Source organism: Bos indicus x Bos taurus, chromosome 9, assembly GCF_003369695.1.
Source record: "Bos indicus x Bos taurus breed Angus x Brahman F1 hybrid chromosome 9, Bos_hybrid_MaternalHap_v2.0, whole genome shotgun sequence".
Classification (NCBI taxonomy): domain Eukaryota; kingdom Metazoa; phylum Chordata; class Mammalia; order Artiodactyla; family Bovidae; genus Bos; species Bos indicus x Bos taurus.
Window position 1 is genome coordinate 40,077,782 of NC_040084.1, and position 22,809 is coordinate 40,100,590.

General features: G+C 36.3%; 2 protein-coding genes across 5 annotated transcripts in view; one reads left to right on the forward strand and one right to left on the reverse strand.

The window, feature by feature from the left end:
- The window catches only part of METTL24 (methyltransferase like 24), a 128,733-nt gene extending 122,193 nt beyond the window's left edge, over positions 1–6,540 (forward strand). For 2 of the 4 annotated variants that reach the window (XM_027551218.1, XM_027551220.1), the window contains one exon: positions 973–2,967. In XM_027551218.1, the coding sequence (XP_027407019.1) occupies positions 973–1,287 (315 nt within the window). In that variant the 3' untranslated portion in view covers positions 1,288–2,967. Of the gene's footprint in view, positions 1–972; positions 2,968–6,010 lie in introns of those variants that run through there. The other 2 variants (XM_027551219.1, XR_003512589.1) reach the window with 2 other exon arrangements.
- Positions 6,541–9,768: 3,228 nt separating this feature from the next.
- CDC40 (cell division cycle 40) overlaps positions 9,769–22,809 on the reverse strand; it is a 48,089-nt gene continuing 35,048 nt past the window's right edge. Inside the window, exons 10-15 of the mRNA XM_027551222.1 lie at positions 22,529–22,630; positions 21,396–21,511; positions 20,763–20,896; positions 15,527–15,603; positions 12,802–12,946; positions 9,769–11,727 (exon numbers count right to left, since the gene is read on the reverse strand). Of these exons, the coding sequence (XP_027407023.1) occupies positions 11,550–11,727; positions 12,802–12,946; positions 15,527–15,603; positions 20,763–20,896; positions 21,396–21,511; positions 22,529–22,630 (752 nt within the window). The 3' untranslated portion in view covers positions 9,769–11,549. The remainder of the gene's footprint in view (positions 11,728–12,801; positions 12,947–15,526; positions 15,604–20,762; positions 20,897–21,395; positions 21,512–22,528; positions 22,631–22,809) is intronic.

Here is a 22,809-nt window from a genome sequence, read left to right on the forward strand (position 1 = left end):
TATCATGTCATGATTAAGAACATGGGCCATGTAAACAGACTCAATTCATGTTTCACCACTGTCTCTTCAATTGTGTGACCAAGGATGGGTTACTCTCTGAGCCTGATTTCCTCAGCTTTAAATAGGGATACACCCTTGCAGAATTGTTGAGAGGAGTAAATGAATATTGCAAGGTGAAGCACTTAGCATAGTGCCAGGATATAGAAGCATTTGGTAAGTAATTAGCTTTCATTGCTTTCTGGAGGTGTCTGGTATTCTGTTATTCTAATGGATTTTGTGCAAAGCCAGCAGAAAGGAGATCCTTCTCATAACTTAATGGCAAACTCTCTCCCATTTTACTTTTCATCCTGTATTCCATCTCACCTGGAATGTGAACTTGTGTTCATTAAATGAACAGGGAATGGTTTTATTAATTTTTTCTTAGAATGCTATACTGACATATACTTTTTTAAAAAGTCACGGAATACTGTTAATACTTTTTTTTTTCCAAGTCGAGTATTCAGAGAGCTGAGAACTCTTCCCCTAGCTTTCAATCCTGATGAAATTGGTGGGGGAAAAGGGGTTGTCAAGGTTTTTGAGGTGGTTTCTATAGGCAGTGGCCCTCTGCCAGTCCTTCTCTACAGGCCACCATTCTGCCAGGACTGAGTTCCCCTAAGCAGCATATTGGTTGCTGGGGAGAAACTGTGGACATGGAGATATACATGCTCCAGCATTTCCTTCTTGGACATCCATGCCCACTGGGCAGAGAGTAAAAGGGTCCATCATGATTTCTGGCTGCTATTTCATTATTTGTGTGTGGAGTGAGGTTAGAGAATCATGTCATAAGTGGCCATTTGAAAAAGACTTCTAACTCTAAAATTTGAAAATTTCTGCTCTTTTGGGAAGCAGCTATATAGTGATGCTCCTGATAGCAATGGTATTTTTAACAATGTTTACTGACTCTGCTAATCTCATTTCATCATTTTGTTACAGATTGATGTTCTCAAAGCAGATCTGGAAAGCGCAGAATGGAAAGTTTTGGAAAATCTTATTCTGGAAGATGTCCTCGAGCAAATTGGACAGCTCATCTTTGAGATCCATCTCCACTGGCCCGGGTTTGAGGTCAGTGGCAGTGACAGCAGTGTTGTGCGGTTCTGGTACAGCCTCCTCAAAGAGTTAGAACTACAGGATTTCAGGCTTTTTCACAGCTACAAAGATTTATCTAAACCTCAGCTTTTCCTGAAAAAAGATATTTTCAATGCGAGTAGCTGTTATACTCTGGGTTGGGTGAATACAAGATGGAAATAGGACACAGGATCTCATCAAGACCTCAAGGAAATATTTGTAGCAGGGAACATGTCCATGATTCTAGTTATTGGTTTACTTGTCTAGTCTCCCACTAGCCTGTGACTTGCTTGAGGCAGAGGTTGTGTTATTGCCTTTGTAGTACATGTAGCTTGGCACATGGTAGGGAAACAGTTAATACATGTTGAGGGGACAGACATAGGCGTCAATCTCCATCTGCCCAAACCTAGGCTCTTTGCCTATTTGCCTCCAACAGAGTGGAAATGCTTGTCTTTCCTCACCTCAACTTGGAAGATAATCCCCCATTTATCTCAGTTTTCCCTAAAATTAATTATGTATCTATAAACCATGAGTTCACCACCATGAAAAAGAAATTATATAACATTTCTATTTTTACTGGGTTGATGAGATCCTTAAATATGTAGCCTGCTGTTTAAAATAAGGCCTTCCATTTGGTATTCACTCACCTCTTTCAAGGATTTTCTTGTTTACTGTGTCAATAACATTCTTTACAGCCTTGTAGATTTCCGTCATTCCTCCTCAACCTTTGCTGAGGCCATGCTGTGACTTTATAAGAACCACTGATTCTGGTTTCTATGAATGCAGACACACCAAATTCTGTGACTGAGTAAGAAAGACTAAACTATCATGTTCTTCAACTCAGGATTCTTTTTATGTTCAGCCTAAATCCCCTCTGTTCCCATGAAACTAAATACAAAACAGATTTGAGTGTCTTCAAACCTGATTTCTCAACTACAGACTTGCCTATGGTGTTATTTTTTTCTTTAATACATTATCTCCAAAATCAAATGAGATTTTCCTTTCTGCCAATTGACATTCATTGTAAGCCTGTGGCCTGAGGGTCAGATTCTGTCTTTTTCCTGGGACAGATACAGTGTGGTAATACCAAACACACTGTATATATTTTATATATTTTAAAAAATTAAGCAGAGAATTCATATTCTCAATAGTTTGAATGATCTCCAACTTTTCCGTCTACAGGAATTAGACATTTACTTCTATAAATGATTTTCAAAAATCCTATTTCAAATAAATTAATTAAATAGTATAAAAATAAATTATTACCTTTGATATATTAAATACATCTTCTGGCATTTTCTATATCCCAAGAGAACAGTAATATATACACTGTTTAAGAAATTTGGGGAGAGCATAGAGTACTGATTACTGCTAGACCTTAATTCCTTATCCCCATTGTTTTACCTCCTTCTACTCTAAACATTCCCTGGGTTGGCTTTTTTGCTTTTTGCAGTGGTTTGAAAATATCATTCCTCAGGTGAGAAGCCAAATATAATAGAGTTATATCGTCTTACTAACTTGACTTCAAAAGGGAATAAGACTTTCTGAATTAGTAGTGAAGATTTTTTAAAAATATAAATGAGGTTTTTTACATTAAAACTTACAGGACACTAACAAAAGTCATTGATGTGAGAGGGCCAGCTTGAATAAGTTAGCAGTTTAGTTGCTTTCAATGTCCCTAGTTGCTTTCAATGTTTTGTACTATTTCAAAAGTACAAAAAGTCCATAAAACTCTAAAGTGGTTTATCTTGTTAGTTTGCATGGTATAGCCTCCAAAACAAAGTTAACTTTAGTCCTAATCCTGTTTGGATTATATCATAAATTGCCTTTCATTTTTAATAAAAATTTTATATATTAAACACAGTAGATCTTTTTTATTTAAACCTTTTAACCCTTCTTGTACACCAAGGTATGAGGTATACTGCTTCCCTGGTGGCTCAGCTGGTAAAGAAATCTGCCTGCAATGCAGGAGATCCAAGTTTGATCCCTGGCTTGGGAAGATTCCCTGGAAAAGGGAATGGCTACCCACTCCAGTATTCCTGCCTGGAGAATTCTATGGACAGAGGAGCCTGGCAGGCTACCATCCATGGGGTCATGAAGAGTCAGGCCTGACTGAAGCAACTAAGCACATGAAGTATACTAAGTGTCTAGTATGATTAGGTTTTAGATGTATTCATACTCATACCAAGGTTCCTAATTCATGGTCTTGAAGAGTAAGAACATTACTGAAAGCTCCCTTTGTACAGCTTAAGTTACCACTTATTCCAGATTGGTGGTACAGAACATCGACTTCATCACACTATATCTATCTATATATGTATCTGAAGCAAGAATGGGTGTACTGTTGAGAAAAAATAAAGACAAACTCAAAATAAATCACAAACACACCCACCCACACCTACCTACTTAGGCAGCCTGTTCAATAGTTATTTGTACTTATTTTATGCTTTTTTCTATGACTGTCCTTCATTCCCTTCATAGATAGTTTGAAATTTGTGATGAATATTCTGACTGTTGCTATGGTTTCCCTGCCTCTAGAATTATTATGATTATTGTGTGGGCCAGGGTTTTTAACCTGAGTGTTATTTCCATTTGGGTTGGATCATTCTTTGTTGGGGGAGGGAAGGAGGGCTAATCTGTGCATTGTAGGATGTTGGGCAGCATCCCTGGCCCTCACCCTGGAGGCCAGGGCCACCACAAAAACGAGACAAACAAAATGCAAAAAACAAACAAGCAGAATCAAGAGCTGCTATTTTCTTAGAGCTTACTATGTGCCTAATACTGTGCATAGATTATTCCTAATCCTCCAAACAACAGTATAAGAAAGTGCAGTTTTTCCAATTACACAGGTAAGGAAACTCTGAGAGGTTAAGTAGCTTATTTAGATTATTCTAATGGTGGAGTAGTTCACATCTCAGCCTGTCAGATCCCAAAGCCCATGCAGATCCCTCCACAGGGCTGCTTCAATAGCATTTGACAAATGCAAAGACATTTTTGCCTCCCGGTTAGTAAATGGGAAGGAAAGTCTACTAATATACCAGGACCAGACCTGCAGATCTGTTAGAGTGGGGATCATTTTTGTAGCAGGCAGGTTTAAACAATCTATTCAATTAAAATATGTCCACCAAATGGAAGCTTACTGAAAAATATGGGGTCCCAAAAGCTTCTCTGACAATATATTCAGGTTGCCAAAAAGATCTTGCAAGGCTTGGAAGTGACTCTTGGCCCTGGCTGGTCCCACATGGCTCCTGGATTTCAAGAAGGGCCCAGTCACTTGGAAGTACAGCTTGCATTTCCTTTGTTTCAAATTCGCCTTTGACGTTCAGATATATGAACTCAGATGCGAATATCTGTGACACACATCTCTTAATTAACTCCTACCAGAATTAATAAATGAATCTGAAAATACAAATTTAATAATGCTCTTATCAAATGATTCTGTTTTAGACGAAAGACATATGAGGATTTAAGAGAGTCAGAGGTCAACCTTTAGGCACAAAGTCTATGTCACAATCTGAGATTAAAGTAAAAGAAAAACAATTTTCTCACTCTCCTTTTTCTTAGAATGATTGTATTTTATGTAGTTATAATAGGTTATCAATAAATATCTGTAACTATTTGACATGTTCAAATAAAGGGAGCCAGGAAGACATAAACAAACTTCTGTTAGACTAAAGGTCCACTAGTCTTTGCATCAGGCTAGAACAAAAGCAAATTTATGAATTTACAGTGTTTAGTTCAAATCAGTTATTCATGTAAGCATTTCTGCTTTGGCTATAAGATTGTATTTATTATATAGTAAATACCATGCAAGATTTGTGTTTCCTAAATACTACGTTTGGATTTTGTAAAGCTTGAATTAATACCAGGGAACCAGCCTCATCATATTTCTCCAGATGAAAAATGAAAGCCTCATTGATAATTCTATTGCTACTTGACCATACAGTGGTACCTACAAGCTCAATTATGTAATATAATTCTCTTCTTTTAGTGATAAGTTTATGTTTGTCTTTAAGCAATAAAATAATTCTTTTTTGTACCAGCCAGTTGCTGGTTCTTTGTGAATTCAGTACGTTTAATTATATGCTAAAATATGTTCCTGTTTCTCACATTTAAAAAGGTATTTGAACTTACCACATGAAATTGTAATCCAAAGATTCAATATATTCTTAAACTGCCTACATTTAGAAATTATAGAAATTATTGTATTGTATTTCTGTCCTTAAGTAAATCAAGCAAGCTAAATATTGTCACATTTTATGTTAAGCACAATACAGGGAAATACGAGTGCTCAACAAATACCTGTTAAAACTAACGCTGTGTTAAACTAGCAGCTTCATATTCTCATAAAATATTTTAAGTTTTTCTTAGTGATAGCTTTTGTGAAATAAGATTGTCTGAAATAGTAAGGGATTTTTTTTTTCTTGCTAAGTTTAAATTCTAGACTATTTTAATAGAGAAGCTTAGTATGTATATGCTGCTGCTGCTGCTAAGTCGCTTCAGTCATGTCTGACTCTGTGCGACCCCATAGATGGCAGCCCACCAGGCTCCCCCGTCCCTGGGATTCTCCAGGCAAGAACACTGGAGGGGGTTGCCATTTCCTTCTCCAATGCATGAAAGTGAAAAGAAAGTGAAGTGGCTCAGTCGTGTCTGACTCGTCGCAAATCCACGGAATGCATGCAGCCTACCGGGCTCCTCTGTCCATGGGATTTTTCAGGCAAGAGTACTGGAGTGGGGTGCCATTGCCTTCTCCTAGGTGGGTATATATCATATAATATCCAAAAGTCTAAGTGAGTTCTATAACATTAGTGAGAAACCACAATTTTGTATCAATAAAAATAAGCTATCTGTACAAGAAAATATTATTTTTCAAGGATTGATGTCAAATCAAACATTGTTTCCTCAGGGACCCCCCCTTATTGAAGGCCCCCAGTTATGTTTCCCTACAATGTCTTCTGGGCTTCCCTGATGGCTCAGCAGTAAAGAAGCGGCCTACAGCCTGCAACGCAGGAGACGTGGTTTCAAGCCCTGGGTCAGGAAGATCTGGAGAAGGAAATGGCAACGCACACCAGTGTTCTTGCCTGGGAAATCCCATGGAGAGAGGAGCTTGGCGAGCTACAATCCACTGGGTCTCAAGAGCTGGACACGACTGAGCGACTAAACCACTACCATCACCACAGTGTCTTCTGTGCTCCCCAGCTTCACACTCCATTTACTTTCATGAGTCTGCTTATGTGATGACTTTCCCTCCATGAGGGTGGGAGTCATGTCTGTATCCCCAGGGCCTACCATGGGACCTGCTGGGTCAAATGTGCTCCATAAATATTGTTGAATATGAATATAAAGAAAGCTATTTCACATAGGATTTTTTCAGTGAGATTATTTCATCATTGTCATTGACTTTTTTTCTGATATTAAAAATATCTTTGGAATTTAGATGAATCAGTCTCTCTCTTTTTGGTTAATTTAAAGCACAAGTCCTTTTCTTGACATGGTTGTTTATTACACTACTTGCAGTAGTCCTCATTCCTGATTAAAGATGCTAACCTGAAGATCTTTCTTGACCTTGGGGACTTGAGAGCTATGTAATAATTGAATCAAATAAGTACGGTAATAATTAAAGGCTCAAGTATTGTTAGAAGTTATCCTAGGATACTAAACCTCAGTCTTCTTTTCTCATTACTCATTCTTTTTTTTTTAAACAGAGAACAACTTTTTAGAGTCACTGTGTTAGATCACAACTCACAGTACCATGGAGAATATTTTTCAGTTTATGAGAGAAAGACAGTATGATGATGTAAGGCTACTTCTGTCAAGGGCAGGGGCAGGCTTTCCTATAAAAGTGATGAAAACCACAGTGGTTTTTTAGGACAAAAAATATTAAGATAGTTTTTCAAAGAGTAAAAAGGAGAGAGAGCATATTATGTTGTCCAGGCTATTTGACTGAAGTCAGAAAAGTCCTTCCCACCAGTTAACCATTTGGTCTAACTCGAGTGGAACAGGCTGTTAGAATGCCTTTTAGTTACAGGTTCTGTTTTACCAAAGGAGGAAATAAACACAGTCTATTAACTACCTCAGAGAAAGCAAGCTGGAAGCCACAAAAATCACGACACAAATATGACAATTTTAAAATACACAATTAAGTGGAAGTATGTAGAGGAGACAGGATAGCGGGATGAAGGGAGAAAGATTCTGACACTGCTGCTAACTAGCTGTGTGATACCAAGCAATTCATCACCCTTATTGGCCTATTTTCTTATCTTAGGTTGGAATATTTGATTTCTAAGTTTCTTCTAGTTTAAGAATCTCATTCTTCTAAGATTTTTGTGATTAGAGAAGGCTTAGAGGGTGGTTAGGTAATTTCTTGATTTGTGTGCTATAAAAGGGAAGTCTTAGGATAAATTCAAGAGAAACCAAATGATATGTTTATTCACAAGAAAAGGCCTAGATTAAAGATGAATTCGTTATGATGGCTCTCCAGTCAACAAGTGAAGTACCCTTAGGTAAAGTACCTTTTTAGGCAGCACACTTAAGCTCCCAAGATTCTAAAAACCAGAATGTTTCAGACTGCACTTGTTTATACTTGTTTTTAGAATGTTCTAACAAAAAAGTGGCAATATTCAAAGATACTAGATTAAGGATGTATTTTCATGGTGATCTTTATGTATATGTGTGAATATATATGTATGCATGTGTATAGACACATGCGCGCACACACACACACGTTTCTGTATATATATGAATGCCCAAGAAAGAAAAACCTTCAGACACAAAAGGTTCAGAGGGACCCTAGAACCTGAGAGGCAGCAGGAACCTACACTGCAGTGGTCTTAAGAGTTCAGTATAACAGTTAAGGGGCCAGGGGCCTAGAGCATTAGAGATAAGGCTTGTGGTTTGGCGCGACAGGATTGGAGCTGATAACCTGTAGCAGTGGGCCCTTTGGAGGGTGACAATCTCAATGGAAGAGGGTTCTAATAAAGGACCTCTATCCCCTTCTTGCAAGCACAAGGAAGTCTACCCTTCCTGTAGCTCTGTAGAAAATCAAAGTTTGTTCTAAGAATTTGAAACCTTCAGTCTAAGAAATTGAATTTATAATCACATGGTTTGGAAATCCATTAGCTGAAAAATTTAGATAAAAAACTGGTTCTAGGGGGTGCTGTCTCAGAGCAATCTTTTGCTAGGTCATTCATTTACCCAATGATCAAGTAAATATTTGATAACATGAATTTTGAGCCAAGTGCTATGATGGAATCTTCCTTCCATTGGCTCCTCTCTTCTTCTTAGGTCCCCTTAGTATTTGCCTTGTTTATACTGTATTTCATCAGTAATTTTATGATCCATTAAGAAAGAATGCTGCCAATTAAATTATGACACATCACTGATTTTAAGATATAGTTGTATTTCAAAGATGACAAAAATGAGAAAAACATGCATTGTTGATGAAAAATAGCATCAGGTTTCCCTAGGTCTCTTTGAGACCCAAAGTTAATACTGCTGATGGATATTTTGACCTGGATGGCACTTCACACTTCCCTCTCCATACCTGAATTCATTATGGTTCCCTAATCATCCACTACTTTCTTCTGAATTCTGTATCTCAGTAAGGGGCACCATCTCCAGGTAGTTCTTAGTCCACATTATAAGAAACAGTATTTTTCAAGTAGAGTCTCTATAATTGTTGCTGGTGTTGCAATTCTTACAGCTACCATAGGGTTTGTTATTTCACTGTCCATGTTTTCTTCCAGGTAATTAATAGCTAAGAACATCAACCAGCCTCACAGAGCATCCTCAAAAATCACTCTATACTTTCATCCTTAGAGAAATGCCTGTTTGATACTACTCCATGTTCCCTATCTTAAAACTGGCTCCTTATTAAGGACAAAATATTCCCAGCTTGTGCTTCACTAAGTAAATATTCATTAAATTTTCTACCAAAGCATCATTACTATCCTTAACTTTTAGGAAGGAAATCTGTCCTGGGTGTGACAAAAGGGTTGCAGTGAGGAAAACGAGCCAGATGGTAATCACTTATTTTCAGTCACAATATGATCTTGAAATTTTTAATGCTGGAAAAGAACCCCACACATTTGTGTACTCTAAAATAGGTGCAATCAAGACTCAGTGGCACCAACTGAATAAATATGGACTGTGTTAAAACTTACTCTGTGTGCTCTGAGAGCATTGTCTTGTATTTTTGTCATTTATTTAGGATAAGCCCATTAATATACTATACTCACCTTTAAAGCATCATTTCTCCCCAGAAAAATCAAAGTGAAAGTGAAAGTCGCTCGGTCGTGTCCAATTCTTTGTGACCCCAAGGAGCCCATGGAATTCTCTAGGCCAGAATACTGGAGTGGGTAGCCTTTCCCTTCTCCAGGGGATCTTTGCAACCCAGGGATCAAACCCAGGTCTCCCGCATCGCAGGCGAATTCTTACCAGCTGAGCCACCAGGGAAGCCCAAGAATACTAGAGTGGGTAGCCTTCTTTCTCCAGCGGATCTTCCTGACCCAGGAATTAAACCAAGGTCTCCTGCATTGCAGGCAGATTCTTTACCAACTGAGCTATCAGGAAAGCCCAGAAAAATGACCCATTTAAAATCTGCAAATGGTTTAATCTGGTGTCTCAGAGTTGAGACTCAAAAGGAGACTAAGAACAAAAATGTTGATAACACTTTCTACAAAAATGCTTTATTTAAAAATACCATCTTTTTTTAAAAAGAGACAACTTTTATATACAGTTCCTTAGTTTAGAAACAGTTAAAAACACAATAAAATAAACCCAGATTTAGAAGTTATGATTTGTAAAATACATAATACTGGTCCTGAACAAGACAGTTCAAATGTATGATTAATTCTTTGTCCCATCACATTTCAGTAATTCACATTTGTTAAAACCAGTGGTTGGGACTACAGAAAAGCTCCTGATTGAATTTTTTTCCTCTTCAGGAAATGGCAGCCACCCTTCCCAGCAGATCAAGAAGTAGAAATGGCAGCAGCAAGGCAGTGTATTATTTGAGTGCTGTGTCCAAAATACATCTCTACAGCTTTTATTCTCTTTTTAAATTTTATTTGAAATTTATATGTGGCTATACCACCTGGTCATCTATACCAGGTCTTTTTAAATTTTAATGTTTAAAAATGGAAGTTCGAAGGGCACGGAGTATAAATTGCTCTTGATAGCACAGGACTCAGGGCTAATGAGTCCTAGGATATCAACACTCAACAAGATTCTGGTCTCCAAGTCAGCAGTCTGAGCAGCTATGAGCCAATCTTTTATCACGTGGCACTGAAATATTTCACACTACATTCAAATATCTGATATAGATTTGTAAAAAAAGAAAGGAGAAATGGCTTGTCAAACTAAAGTGCTATTAGCTACTATATTTAAGAAGCTATCTTGATTTCACAATCTGAAGTTAAAAAAAAATCTTTTTTAAACCAATCACAGTCCTTGCTTCTCAAATTAGGAACCCATCTTCCCAGAGTGTCAATTTTACCCAAAGATTTGGAAAGAAGTTTAACATTTTTCTAATCTTAAAAAGTTCTATTGAATATATTCATAAGCAAAATCAGATTAGTTTTCAAGATAAAACATATAGCTTCAAAGAAATTACAGGCTGACATTTTGAACTATGTTCTCACACCCAATCTCCTATGAGGAGTATTTCAATAGTAACTTCTGTGAACAGTGACCTAGGAGACCCTGATTTCTGAAAGTGTAGCCAGGTCCTTACTGGACAGTAAATACAAATACAATTCAAAGTCTTGATTCATTCTCTTGAGTTCCATTTTCAAAAATAATGTGATTCTCTGATTATATATAGTCCTGTCTATACCGATCAAGAAGAAAGCCAAGGAAAGAACTCTGGACTGATTTTTATTTTACACTGTTTAACAATTAGAGAAATGCTGCAGTCAGAGAAGATTGCTGGCTTACAACTAAGCAGACACAACATAAGTTATAAAAAAATAATGGAACTCCTGAATCAAAAAGATTAGAACTGACCCATGGGAAATAATGGGAACAGTAATTGTGGGTGGTTTCTATCCTTCTTTTCAGATTCACATTAAATCATATCATCCCTGTTCTTTCCTTTCTGTTGAAGAGGTAATCCATTAGGGATTCCTCCTCAGCTCCTAAAAGATCCTTTTAGTACATCATGGGGGTAAACCCAAACCGCCTGCCAGCAATAACCACCTGTCAAATGTAAAGTCAATGGTCATTCTCTGTATAAATAACATCTATAAAGAACAAAATGAAGTTGCTGATGAAATTATATGAGACAAATTTACAAAGTTTTTTTTTAAAACAATGGTTCAACTTCACAAGACCATGTAAGAAAATCATAACCTGTAAATCAAGTTGTCATCCAACACCTTTAATAATTAAATATAGTTAAATATGATATTGGATCAAAAATGATCCTAGTTTAAGGATTAATCCCATTAATCCCACAATTTAATGAGACCATCCCAACCACAAGTTATGACTTTAGATGTTTCATGAGGATGCCACACTGCACCTATACACACTTTATCGTGAGCTTTAAATCTACTGTAGAGTTTTGTGGTCTTCCAGTCCCAGATGTTTAACTTTCCATTTCCATCTCCTGAAATCACATAGCTGTAATGAGAAGAAAAATAAATTCAAATAATTTAAGCACCTTAAAATGGTAAACAAGATGAGGAACAGAGAAACAGTTTATATTTCTTACTTTAACATAAAAAAAAATCAATGTGACTGTATAATATTTGAATAATAAGGTAGTGTATAAAGCATCCTATAATTTAATCTTCTATCAAAAAACCTCCCCATTGAGTGACCAGTCTAAGACAGAAAAATTACTTTCAACTTGGAAAAGTGGGAGACCCATGGGCCACAGTGAATGCAGGATCACAATCACTCTCTAAGACAGTCAGAAACAGTGTAAGGGGGTCAATTTCACACACATGTAGACCGTGCACACACATGTAGACCACGCACACACATGTAGACCAAGCACACACATGTAGACCATGCAAACACATGTAGGCTCATTCAACTATCATCTTTGTAATTATTTTTGGCTCCAAAAGCTTCTGAATATGTCCAATACTCATTCAAAGGTAGGAGTCTAAGTGCCAATTACCAGGCTAAACATACAAGGTTACAGGAATTTATGAATTAGTGACACCCATATATTTTAGCTAACAACAGTGGAATGAATACAGAGTTTCACTCTTAGAAAGGCTCTAGGCTTCAAAAATCTAGTGTGACTGAGAAACATTCAGAGGCTGGATTTGAGGTTTTAGCACAGAAAAGCTGTAGTGAAGTTGTTAACTTCAACCCCATAATACAGGATTAATTCCTCTGGGGCTCATTGAATCATAGCAATATAGTGATTATAGTCCTCTCAGCCTTGCTTAGAAAAGTAGAAAGAAAGAAAGATATTGCCTATATGGACAGGGACTCATTATGTGCTTAAAGGGTACAGAACTAACAATGTAGAGAAATATACTGAAGAACTTAAAAAAAAAAGCGCCAAATATAACTGTCTTAATTTGTTCTTGTCTTTTATCTGGCATTTAGACAATCTGAACAATTCTCATACAATTACATATATAAAAGTGATTTGTACAGTCAGTGTTGCTATTTGTATAGTAGTAGTTTATATCATCATATATGAATACGGGAATAAATGAGAAAGTTTAAACTTACCTCATGTCTGGTGAAAAGTCTACTTGACAAGCATAGCCTGCTACCATATGGCCCTTAAAAATTTTCTTCTTATTCAATCTAAATCTGTTCTGTGCTCCAAAAATTAAGATTTGGTTGTCCATTGATTGGCACGCTAGCCATTTCCCTGTAAATTCAATAAATGAGACATTTTAGAGGAAGACTGAAAAATTTAAAAAGACTTTTATTTAAGTAGGTTCAGTCATTAATATTATTTTGTTTCCAACCACTATATAATAATAGGAAAATAAATTTACCATACTGCCTGTGAAGTGTTACAGATTTGTTGAAAGTGAGTAATAGAGTAAGGGATTTTGCTCATAAAATCTTGTATCATTTAGCATTTTTCCTATAAAAGCTTTCTTCTGTTTAAATAAGGATATACAAAAACTTCCTGAGTTTAGCATTAATAAAACAAAATTAAATTTTAAGAAATGAATTTGTAATAAATATAAATAATAGAACCATGGAGAGAGAAAGACTATTTGTGTTAACTACAGAAAGAGGAAAGATGAACTCCAGGTGAGAAAACCTAGGATTATTAAATAAAACTGTACAAAGATATGATAAAAAAAATCTTTAGTAACTTCAGTAAAAAAAAAATTTAGTAAAACAATTTTAGTAATACTGTAGTAACACAATGCTTTTTTAAAAAGTTTTATTGAAGTAATAGTTGATTTACAATGTAGCATTTAATTTCTGCTATATAGCCAAGTGACTGATATACATATATTCTTTTCCATTATGGTTTATCAAAGATATTGAATATAGTTCCCTGTGCTATATGGAGGACCTTATTGTTTATCCATTCTATTATATAATAGTTTGTATCTGCTAATACCAGACTCCCACACCCTCCCCCCATGTCCCTTGGCAACCACAAGTATGTTCCCTATACCTGAAAATATGTTTTTGTTTTATATATATATATTCATTTGTGTTCTATTTTAGATTTCACATATGTGTGATATCATATAGTGTTAGTTTCTCTCTTTCTGACCTACTCCACTTAGTATGATAATCTCTGTTGTTATTTAGTCACTAAGTCATGTCCAGCTCTTTTTGAGACCCCATGAACTGTAGCCCACTAGGCTACTCTGTCCATGGGATTTCCCAGGCAAGAAATACTGGAGTGGGTTGCCACTTCCTTCTCCAGGGGTTCTTTCTGACAGAGTCTGAACTTGCACTGAGCCACCAAGGAAGCCCATGATAATCTGCAGGTCCATCCATTCTGTGCAATAGCATTATTTCATTCCTTTTTATGGCTGAGTAGTATTCCATTGTATATATGTACCACATCTTTATCCATTCATCTGTCAATGGACATTAAGGCTGTTTCCATGCCTTGGGAATTGTGCAGCCATGAACACAAGGGTGCATGAATCTTTTCAAAATACAGTTTTGTCTGGGTATATGACCAGGAGTGGGACTGCTGAATCATGTGGCAACTCTATTTTTAGTTTTTTGAGGCAACTTCATACTGTTTTCTATAGTGGCTGTACCAATTTACATTCCCACTAATAGTGTAAGAGTCACCTTTCCCTCCATACCCTCTCTAGCATTATTTATAGACTTTTTAATGACATCCATTCTGATTGGTGTGAGGTAGTACCCCACTGTAGTTTTTGATTTGCACTGCTCAAATAGTTAGTGATGAAGAGCATCTTCTAATGTGCCTATTGGTCATCTGTATGTCTTGTTTGGAAAAATGTCAATTTAGGTCTTCTGCCCATTTTTTTTGATTTAGGCCACATTGCTTTCATCTACCTAGGATTCACCAAAACCACTAGAGTCTAAACTGAAGTATCTTTGTATCCTATATGTTATAGACATTATAAAGGATGACCCTAACAATGTTCATAGTCAGACTAAGTAAGTGGCCTTGTTCAAGATGGGCACAGTATTGATGACAGATGGTTTAAAAATACACTGTATGAAATGTAGGTGCACAAATGTGACTGTATACAATATGGTGATTATCAGAACAGCACCCTGTGAGGTTGCTCTTCTCATAAAAATCACAGGACACTTGACAATTGTCCACCGATTTGCCTATGGTAGATGCTTCGACTGGAAGAGCAAACTCTTGCTCCCTCTTCCTTGCTCTATTCTCACAGCAGCTACATGAGCTAACAGTGGCTTTGATGACCATGCTGCCCAAACATCAGGTCCTCCACTTTAATATCCTCATATAAAATTATATCAGTATATCTGGAGTACTCGTACTTAAAAGGCCATGAGTTACTGAATAGAAAACAGTATTAAGCAGACTTATCTTTTTAATTTTTGTCTGAGAAAATCTTTTATGGTGAATTGCTAAGGTGTTCTCATATAAGGAACCAGAACAAAATTACCTATTCCCCAAAAGAAAAAGAGCTCACAGTAAATCACTAAATGAGTTGCTGAACATGATTCTGTTGGAAGAATTATTAAAAAAAAACAAACCCAAAACCCTGATTCTCAGATGGAAATCCTTAGATGCTTGGGCAATGTTGCAAATCATTGTTTCTTTTATTTTTACCTTTTTAAAAAAAAACAAGAGAATGGGTGAGGTGACTCATACATGAAAATCAGTGATTATTTCTAATATACAAGTATGGCACTGTGACAGACCTCCCCCAGGAGGGAATGGCCAAGGCTCTTTTGAAAACAAAAATCACACAGTGTCTTAGAAGCTCATTTAAAAACACTGTAACTACTAACTCACCATTTGGAGACAAAGTCACTGCAGGCATTGAGTGCATACTGGGTTCTGCTATATACTTGAAATCCACAGGGATATCCCTAAAAATTAAAAATAACATATCAGAATAGTAACTTTTAAAAGTACTTTTAGAAGAATAATCTCTGAAACAAAAGAGATGCTCTTGAAATTATATATTTAAACTTTCATGAAACTTCCTGGAGGAAGGAAAACCACGAAACGACATTCTATTATTATAAAGCTTTTACTTATACAAATGACTTTCCATGATAATTACAAGTGTCAGTGATTTAGTTTTCTACTGCTATTTGATTTTAACTTTTCCCTTTATGTTAAAAAATAATCTGTTATTATAAGTTCTCTAATAATGAACTCATCTAAAAATGTACCATGGTAGACAGAATCAAGACGTCTGAGGCAAGCCTGCACGGAAGTATTCTTTTACCCGCCAATCAACCATAACTCGGCACTCTGCAAGCAGGTTCAAGTGCTAAAGAGCCTTCAGCAGTGCAAGTAGATGGTAGGCAAAGCCGCACAGGGATCTGCAAGCAGGCCGAGCCCATCCAGAAATCTCATAATTTCTGGCAGATTAAGCACCTGGACATCTTCTATTTTCAGCTTACATGTAAAGTATTCCAAATGTGTACAGTGTAGGAGAAAAAACATTAAACATTTTTTATGAGAATAAAAGATTACAAAATAAAAAAGAATAAAATGAAAACAACAAAAATTCAAAACTAGTCAAATTCAAAACCTAAATCTAAAACCATCCAAAGTTCTAAGTGTCTTTTCATTTTTAATACTCTCCATGATTAAAAAAAAAAAAAATTCAGTAGTTCTGAAGGATTTTGATCTTGCTGCTTTTCATGAGACATCAGAAATGTTTTTTTTAATAATGCGTGGGGAATGTAATCTGATGACTAATACGGAATATAAAGCACCAATTTCAATTTCAAACTATGGTTCAAGTTCAAAGACTGATTAATTAGAAAACAACAAAGACAATAATAATAATATGCCTTTTAAGTAAGGATCTTCTGTATCCATCTATCACCCCAGAAGAAGTAAACAACTAGAAAAAACTTCTGTCACAGTCTTTGTTGGAGGAAAATATTTTCTGGTATAACCTGAGGAACAGTAAGATTTATCAAATCTCAAACCCTTTATATCTCTAAATAACAGTGAGAAGTGACTTCAAAATGATCCAAATATATTGAGACGAGCTTAATCTTAAAAAGGTTCAACTGCTTTTCCCTTCTCATATTTATTATTAGTAGCTGATAATTTTATAACATGATTTTAAAAAATAAGAGCATTTTGTAAATTAAATTAACAATACTTCAGGTTCATTATCAATCCATGTTTTACTAAAAGTAAACAAAAAAATTTAAACAGATCCTTTATTTCAAGGACTCCTGATACAATGAGCTCTACAACAAGAGATTCTCTATATAAACAATCTGAACACCTATGAACTTCATAATTACTAGTAAAAATGCTAGGTGTAGTTCTATTTAATAATACTGTATTCTAATTAGAAATTATAAATCAGTATAATAAGCTTGTTGGACTGTGAAGAAAGCTGAGCACCGAAGAATTGATGCTTTTGAACTGTGGTGTTGGAGAAGACTCCTGAGAGTTCCTTGGACTGCAAGGAGATCCAACTAGTCCATTCTAAAGGAGATCAGTCCTGGGTGTTCTTTGGAAGGAATGATGCTAAAGCTGAAACTCCAGTACTTTGGCCACCTCATGGGAAGAGTTGACTCATTGGAAAAGACTCATGCTGGGAGGGATTGGGGGCAGGAGGAGAAGGGGATGACAGAGGATGAGATGGCTGGATGGCATCACTGACTCAATAGACATGAGTCTGAGTGAACTCCAGGAGTTGGTGATGGACAGGGAGGCCTGGCGTGCTGCGATTCATGGGGTCGCAAAGAGTCGGACACGACTGAGCGACTAAACTGAACTGAACTGAATATGCCACAAACAGGGCTTCCCTGGTAGCTCTGCTGGTAAAGAATCCGCCTGCAATGTGGGAGACCTGGGTTCAATCCCTGGGTTGGGAAGATGCCCTCAAGGAGGGCATGGTAACCCACTCCAGTATTCTCGCCTGGAGAATCCCCATGGTCAAAGGAGCCTGGCGGCTTCCAGTCCATGGGGTTGCAAAGAGTCGGACACGACTGAGTGACCAAGCACAGCACAGCATGTTACAAATAATCTTCAGCTTGGAAATGAAATCATCAAAAAAAAAAAAACCTAACAAAAATGTATGACATTTTTAAAGATAAAAGAGTAGTGCCAACCTCTGAAATTTTCTTTTAACAAAAATAAATGCCTTTGGGAGAAAACATGCCTATGATAGCTCATGATATAGGATACCACAGGATGCTCAATATCTAATTACATCTCCTGTTCTCCTTTAAAACTGTGTAACAGGCTTAGTTTGTATGATATTGTTTAAGAAAACCAACTTTCCTTTGGATAAACCAGGAGGATGGATATTATGCTAAGTGAAATAAGTCAGATAGAGACAGACAAATACTACATGGTATCACTTATTTGTGCAATCTTTAAAAAAAATAAAATCAAACTCACAGAAATAGAGAGTAGATGGTGGCTGCCAGGGGATGGGTGGAGGGGTGAGTAGGGAATTAGGCAAAGCTAGCAAAAGGGTGCAAACTCTTAGCTGTAAGATGAATAAGGTCTGATGTTCTAGTGTATACCATGGTGGCTATTGTTGATAATACTGTACTGCATAACTGAAATTTGCTAGGAGAGTACAAACTAAGTGTTCTCACCAAACAAAAAGTAAATATGTGAGGTGATGGATATGTTAATTAACTCAGTGTGAAAGAGTTAATTAATTCTTTCACACTGTATATCGAATCATTATGTTGTACACTTTAAATACATTATAATTTTATTTATACCTCAATAAAACTGGGGAGAAAAACAGAAAAGAAAATCTCTAGAACTAGATTGATCTGAGTTTTAAATTCTGGCTCTTTCAAGTTTCTTGGGAACTTGGGCAGATTACTTAATAATATATCTCAGTTTTCTTATCTAAAAAACAGGAAAAGCAAATATACCTGTCTCATAAGATTACTTGCCCATTAAATGAAATAGTTCAGGCAAAATGCTTAGTGTGCCTGGGACACAGAAAGAGCTCAATAAATACAACATCATTAATAATTATGACAATAACGATTTTCTTATATATCTAGTCTGTGCCAGGCACTGTGCTGGTGTTGGAGGCAGATGGCGAGTTGAGGCAGTTCTTTCTCTCATGGTTAAGAACTTGTCAGGATACAACACTGTAAATAAACTATACTTAAAAAATACATATATACCCTACGCCCCATTAAAAAAAAGAGGAATAAATAAGCAAGAGGAATAAATAAGCAAGCACTATTAATAAAAAGCTGTGGGAAGCAAAGGGTTGTTTGTGTGGGATGATAGCGAAGAGGCACCTAATCTCATGTGAGGATTGGTTAGGAAGGCTCTAACGGCAAGTGAGAATTGAACTGAAATCTATAGGATGTCATCATTCATAATGAATCAGTGTTTTGACTCTTAGGAGTATTTCTTAATATCTGAGAAGGGAAAAAAGTCTGTTAACATTTAATTTAATCAAAATATTTTGCTCACCAATGCTCTAATTTAGGAAACACTCACAAGTGTTCTAAAAGCCCTGTAACTGGTGTGTATCATTTAAACAGTTAACGATTTCTTTTATACTACTTCACATTTTCAAATGGAGCTGAAAATACCATCCAAAGATACAAACACCTGAAAGTCACCTGAAAGTTTAAATGTAATCAAACTGTTAGAGTACATAAAAACAAAACAGTTATATGTATGCTAAACTAACTACTTTGTTGTACAAATGGTCTAAGGTGGCCCATATGAAATGATGTCTTAATCGGGTCCTCAGCATGTAACATCATTTCTGAAGTAGGAGAGATCTTAGTTAAAAGATAGTCTCAAATCATGGACCTTAAGAATAATGCTAAGACTTTACGAATAATGCTAAGACTATGTATATAGTAGTCAACTCTCCATTAATTGGAGGTAATGTGGAGGGAGTGTGGGAGAAACTGAAGTTAAATTACATTAAGTCTTCAATTACCCAAACTGTCCTGATGTGTTTACAGATGTGCTCAGGTCCTTCTCTGGTGGCTCAGATGGTGAAGAATCTGTCTGCAATGCAGGAGACCCAGGTTTGATCCCTGGATCAGGAAGATCACCTGGAGAAGGAAATGGCAACCCACTCCAGTATTCTTGCCTGGAGAATCCCCAAGGACAGAGGAACCTGATGGGCTACAGTCCATGGGATCACAAAGAGGTGGACACGACTGAGAGACTAATTTTTACTTTTCACAGGTCCCCAAACAGACTCAGTTTCCGGAGGAAACTGATGCCTGTAGTTGAAGACATCTCACTTCCTACAGCAGAACAACTTCTGGGGGTAGAAAGACACTCTCTAGTCCTTGAAGGCTGTAGCCACAGTTCGGCTATGTCTTATAAGTAACTATAAAAACAAGCTGGGTTCCAACCAAACATTCACTCTGACAAAAAGATTATTATGTACTACTTTGAAAATCGATTATAAAACATGATCTATGATAGATACTTAGTGACATTATTATTTCTTGACTTTAGAAAACTGTTTTTTTTTTCCCCTCTAGGAAAGCATAATTAACCAATATATTCTGATTATACTCTACAAGTAAAACATTTGTATTCTACCATTATAGGCTATGAACAGCAGGACATAAGGATGATGACCTAGGGCAAGTTTTTGAGTAATCAAAATGCAGATGTTTAGAAAATCAAGAGATTTTAAAATAGTTTCTTATTTTCTAAGGATAGGATCTTATACGCAATCCCTAGCATAAGCAATACAGTCTATATGTGTATCATCCCTACTTTTTGCAAAGATGAACAAAATACCTAATAAAGAATGTAAGACAGCACTATATAAGCTTTTAATTAGTATTAGAAAAATGACTCAAAATACATATTCTTTAGATAGGTTAAAGACTATGAAAAGTAGTGTGCTTAAACTTTAATTTTCATATTCTGGAGACTTGAATAGTTAAAACAATTTGATCGACAGGCCAGTGACCACAGTTGTGAAAATATTCAGATTGTTGTGTATTATCAGGCTTTCTCTTTGGCTACAAAATTTCAAGTTGTTTGCTTTATATAAATCAGATTTTTACTGATAAAAACTCACCATTCCCAAACTCTTAGGCTCTTATCATCAGATGTGCTTACAAATCTCCTATTCTCATCGACAAAAACAATGGTGTTGACAGCTCCCAAATGCCGATCATATTCCTGCACAATTTCTCCACTTCGAATGTCCCACTGTATATCAAATAAAGGAAAGGGCAAAGACAGAAGTAGAGCAGACTTATGAAAGCAAAGGTCATAATCATGATAAATGGAGAAGGAAAAGAAATCTCAATATCATCTTTTTTTTTAATTTTTTAACTTTACAATATTGTATTGGTTTTGCCATATATCAACATGAATCCTCCATAGGTATACACATGTTCCCCATCATGAACCCTCCTCCTTCCTCCCTCCCTGTACCATCCCTCTGGGTCATCCCAGTGCACCAGCCCCAAGCTTCCAGTATTGTGCATTGAACCTGGAGTGGGGACTCATTTCATATATGATATTATACGTTTCAATGCCATTCTCCCAAATATCATCTTTTTATACATTTACTGCTTTCTGCTAAGACTAGAGCATCAGCAGACCCTAAAAAGTAGCAAACATTAAACAAGTTAATATTCCTTACCAGTCCCTGATACAATGTAAAGCTCAGGAATCTTAATAAAAATATTATGAAAAGACTTACTTGCACAATCTTCTTATCAGACATCCCAGCCACAAACAGATTTTGCTTATCTTCATCAGGATTAAATTTGACACAATAGGGTACTTTTCGGTTTGTAAATCTTGATATACACTGTCCTAAAACCAAAGACCCAAGTTAAAGTAGGTAAAATAAATTTGACCATTTAAAGACAACCTTGGAATTAAGATCTAGAGATCACTTGCTAATAAACTGGAGAAATGGCAGCCTCTTTGTTCTTTACTGCAAACTACATTGTTCCTTTTCATGAATTTTTAATGATTAAAAATAATATTTTCAAAAGTAAATCTGTATCATCAGTTGCAGAGCAGACAAAACTCTCCAGGTAATTAAAACATGCAGTAAAGAGTTGAGGACCACTGCCGAAGAGGTTAAGAGTATGGGGTTTAGCATTAGAAAGATGTTGGTTTAAATCCAATTTGACCATTACTAGCTGTGTAACCCTGGAAAAGTTACCTCTTAAGCCTCAGTTTCCTCATCTATAACAATATTTAAATTCATAGTGAGTGATATTGTTAGGGCTGAACAAGATACTGCATATAAGTGCTTAGTATAATGCTTGGTAAACAGTGTTTAGTAACTATTAGCTATTTTCTTTATCCTTAAAACTCAGTAGGATGAAAGATGGTTCTCTGATTATATAAAATCACACTAGCCACAATGTGCTAATGTAATCAGTACATCTGTGAATATATAAAACCAATCTGCCCATGGAAGTTTAGACCTACATTTTAACTAATTGGGACAATTAAATTTAATTCTGTTCATCATGTATTTATTGTGCTTCTATTATTGTACAATGCAGCATGGTAGCTTATGTAGGGGATAACCTAAAGATCAAATACATAGTCTATGGAAAATTTCAAATTTCCTTATATATCAATATATTTGCTTTATAAACTGTATTTCATGGAAAGGAAGTTTCATACTCAAAGAGCTACTTTTACAGCTCAGTTTCAACTTTATATACATTTTGTGGTATTAGCTGACGGCCAATGATATGAGAATCAGCAGTTAGAGAAGGTACCATTTTGGCACAGAAGACCACTCACATTGTTCCATTTAAAAGAACTAATTTCTAAGGTAAATATGTGTTAGTATAAGTGAGCTCTTACCTGTCTCAGTGTCCCAGAGCTTAAGATACCTGTCATAAGCTGCGCTGAGGAACTGTGTTCCTGCAGTATTAAAGCAGATGTCCCTAACAGCTTTACTGTGACCTAAAGGCAGAGACAATAGAAATGGAGGTGAGGTGAAGAGTCTTCATTTAAAACATAAGCATCATAAGACAAACAGCATTAAATAGCGTCTTCCAAGCCACGCTGTGAGTCAAAATCACTGGAACTCTACCTCCTGATTTACTGACTCAGAATATGTTATGTGTAGGCTACAGAATGTA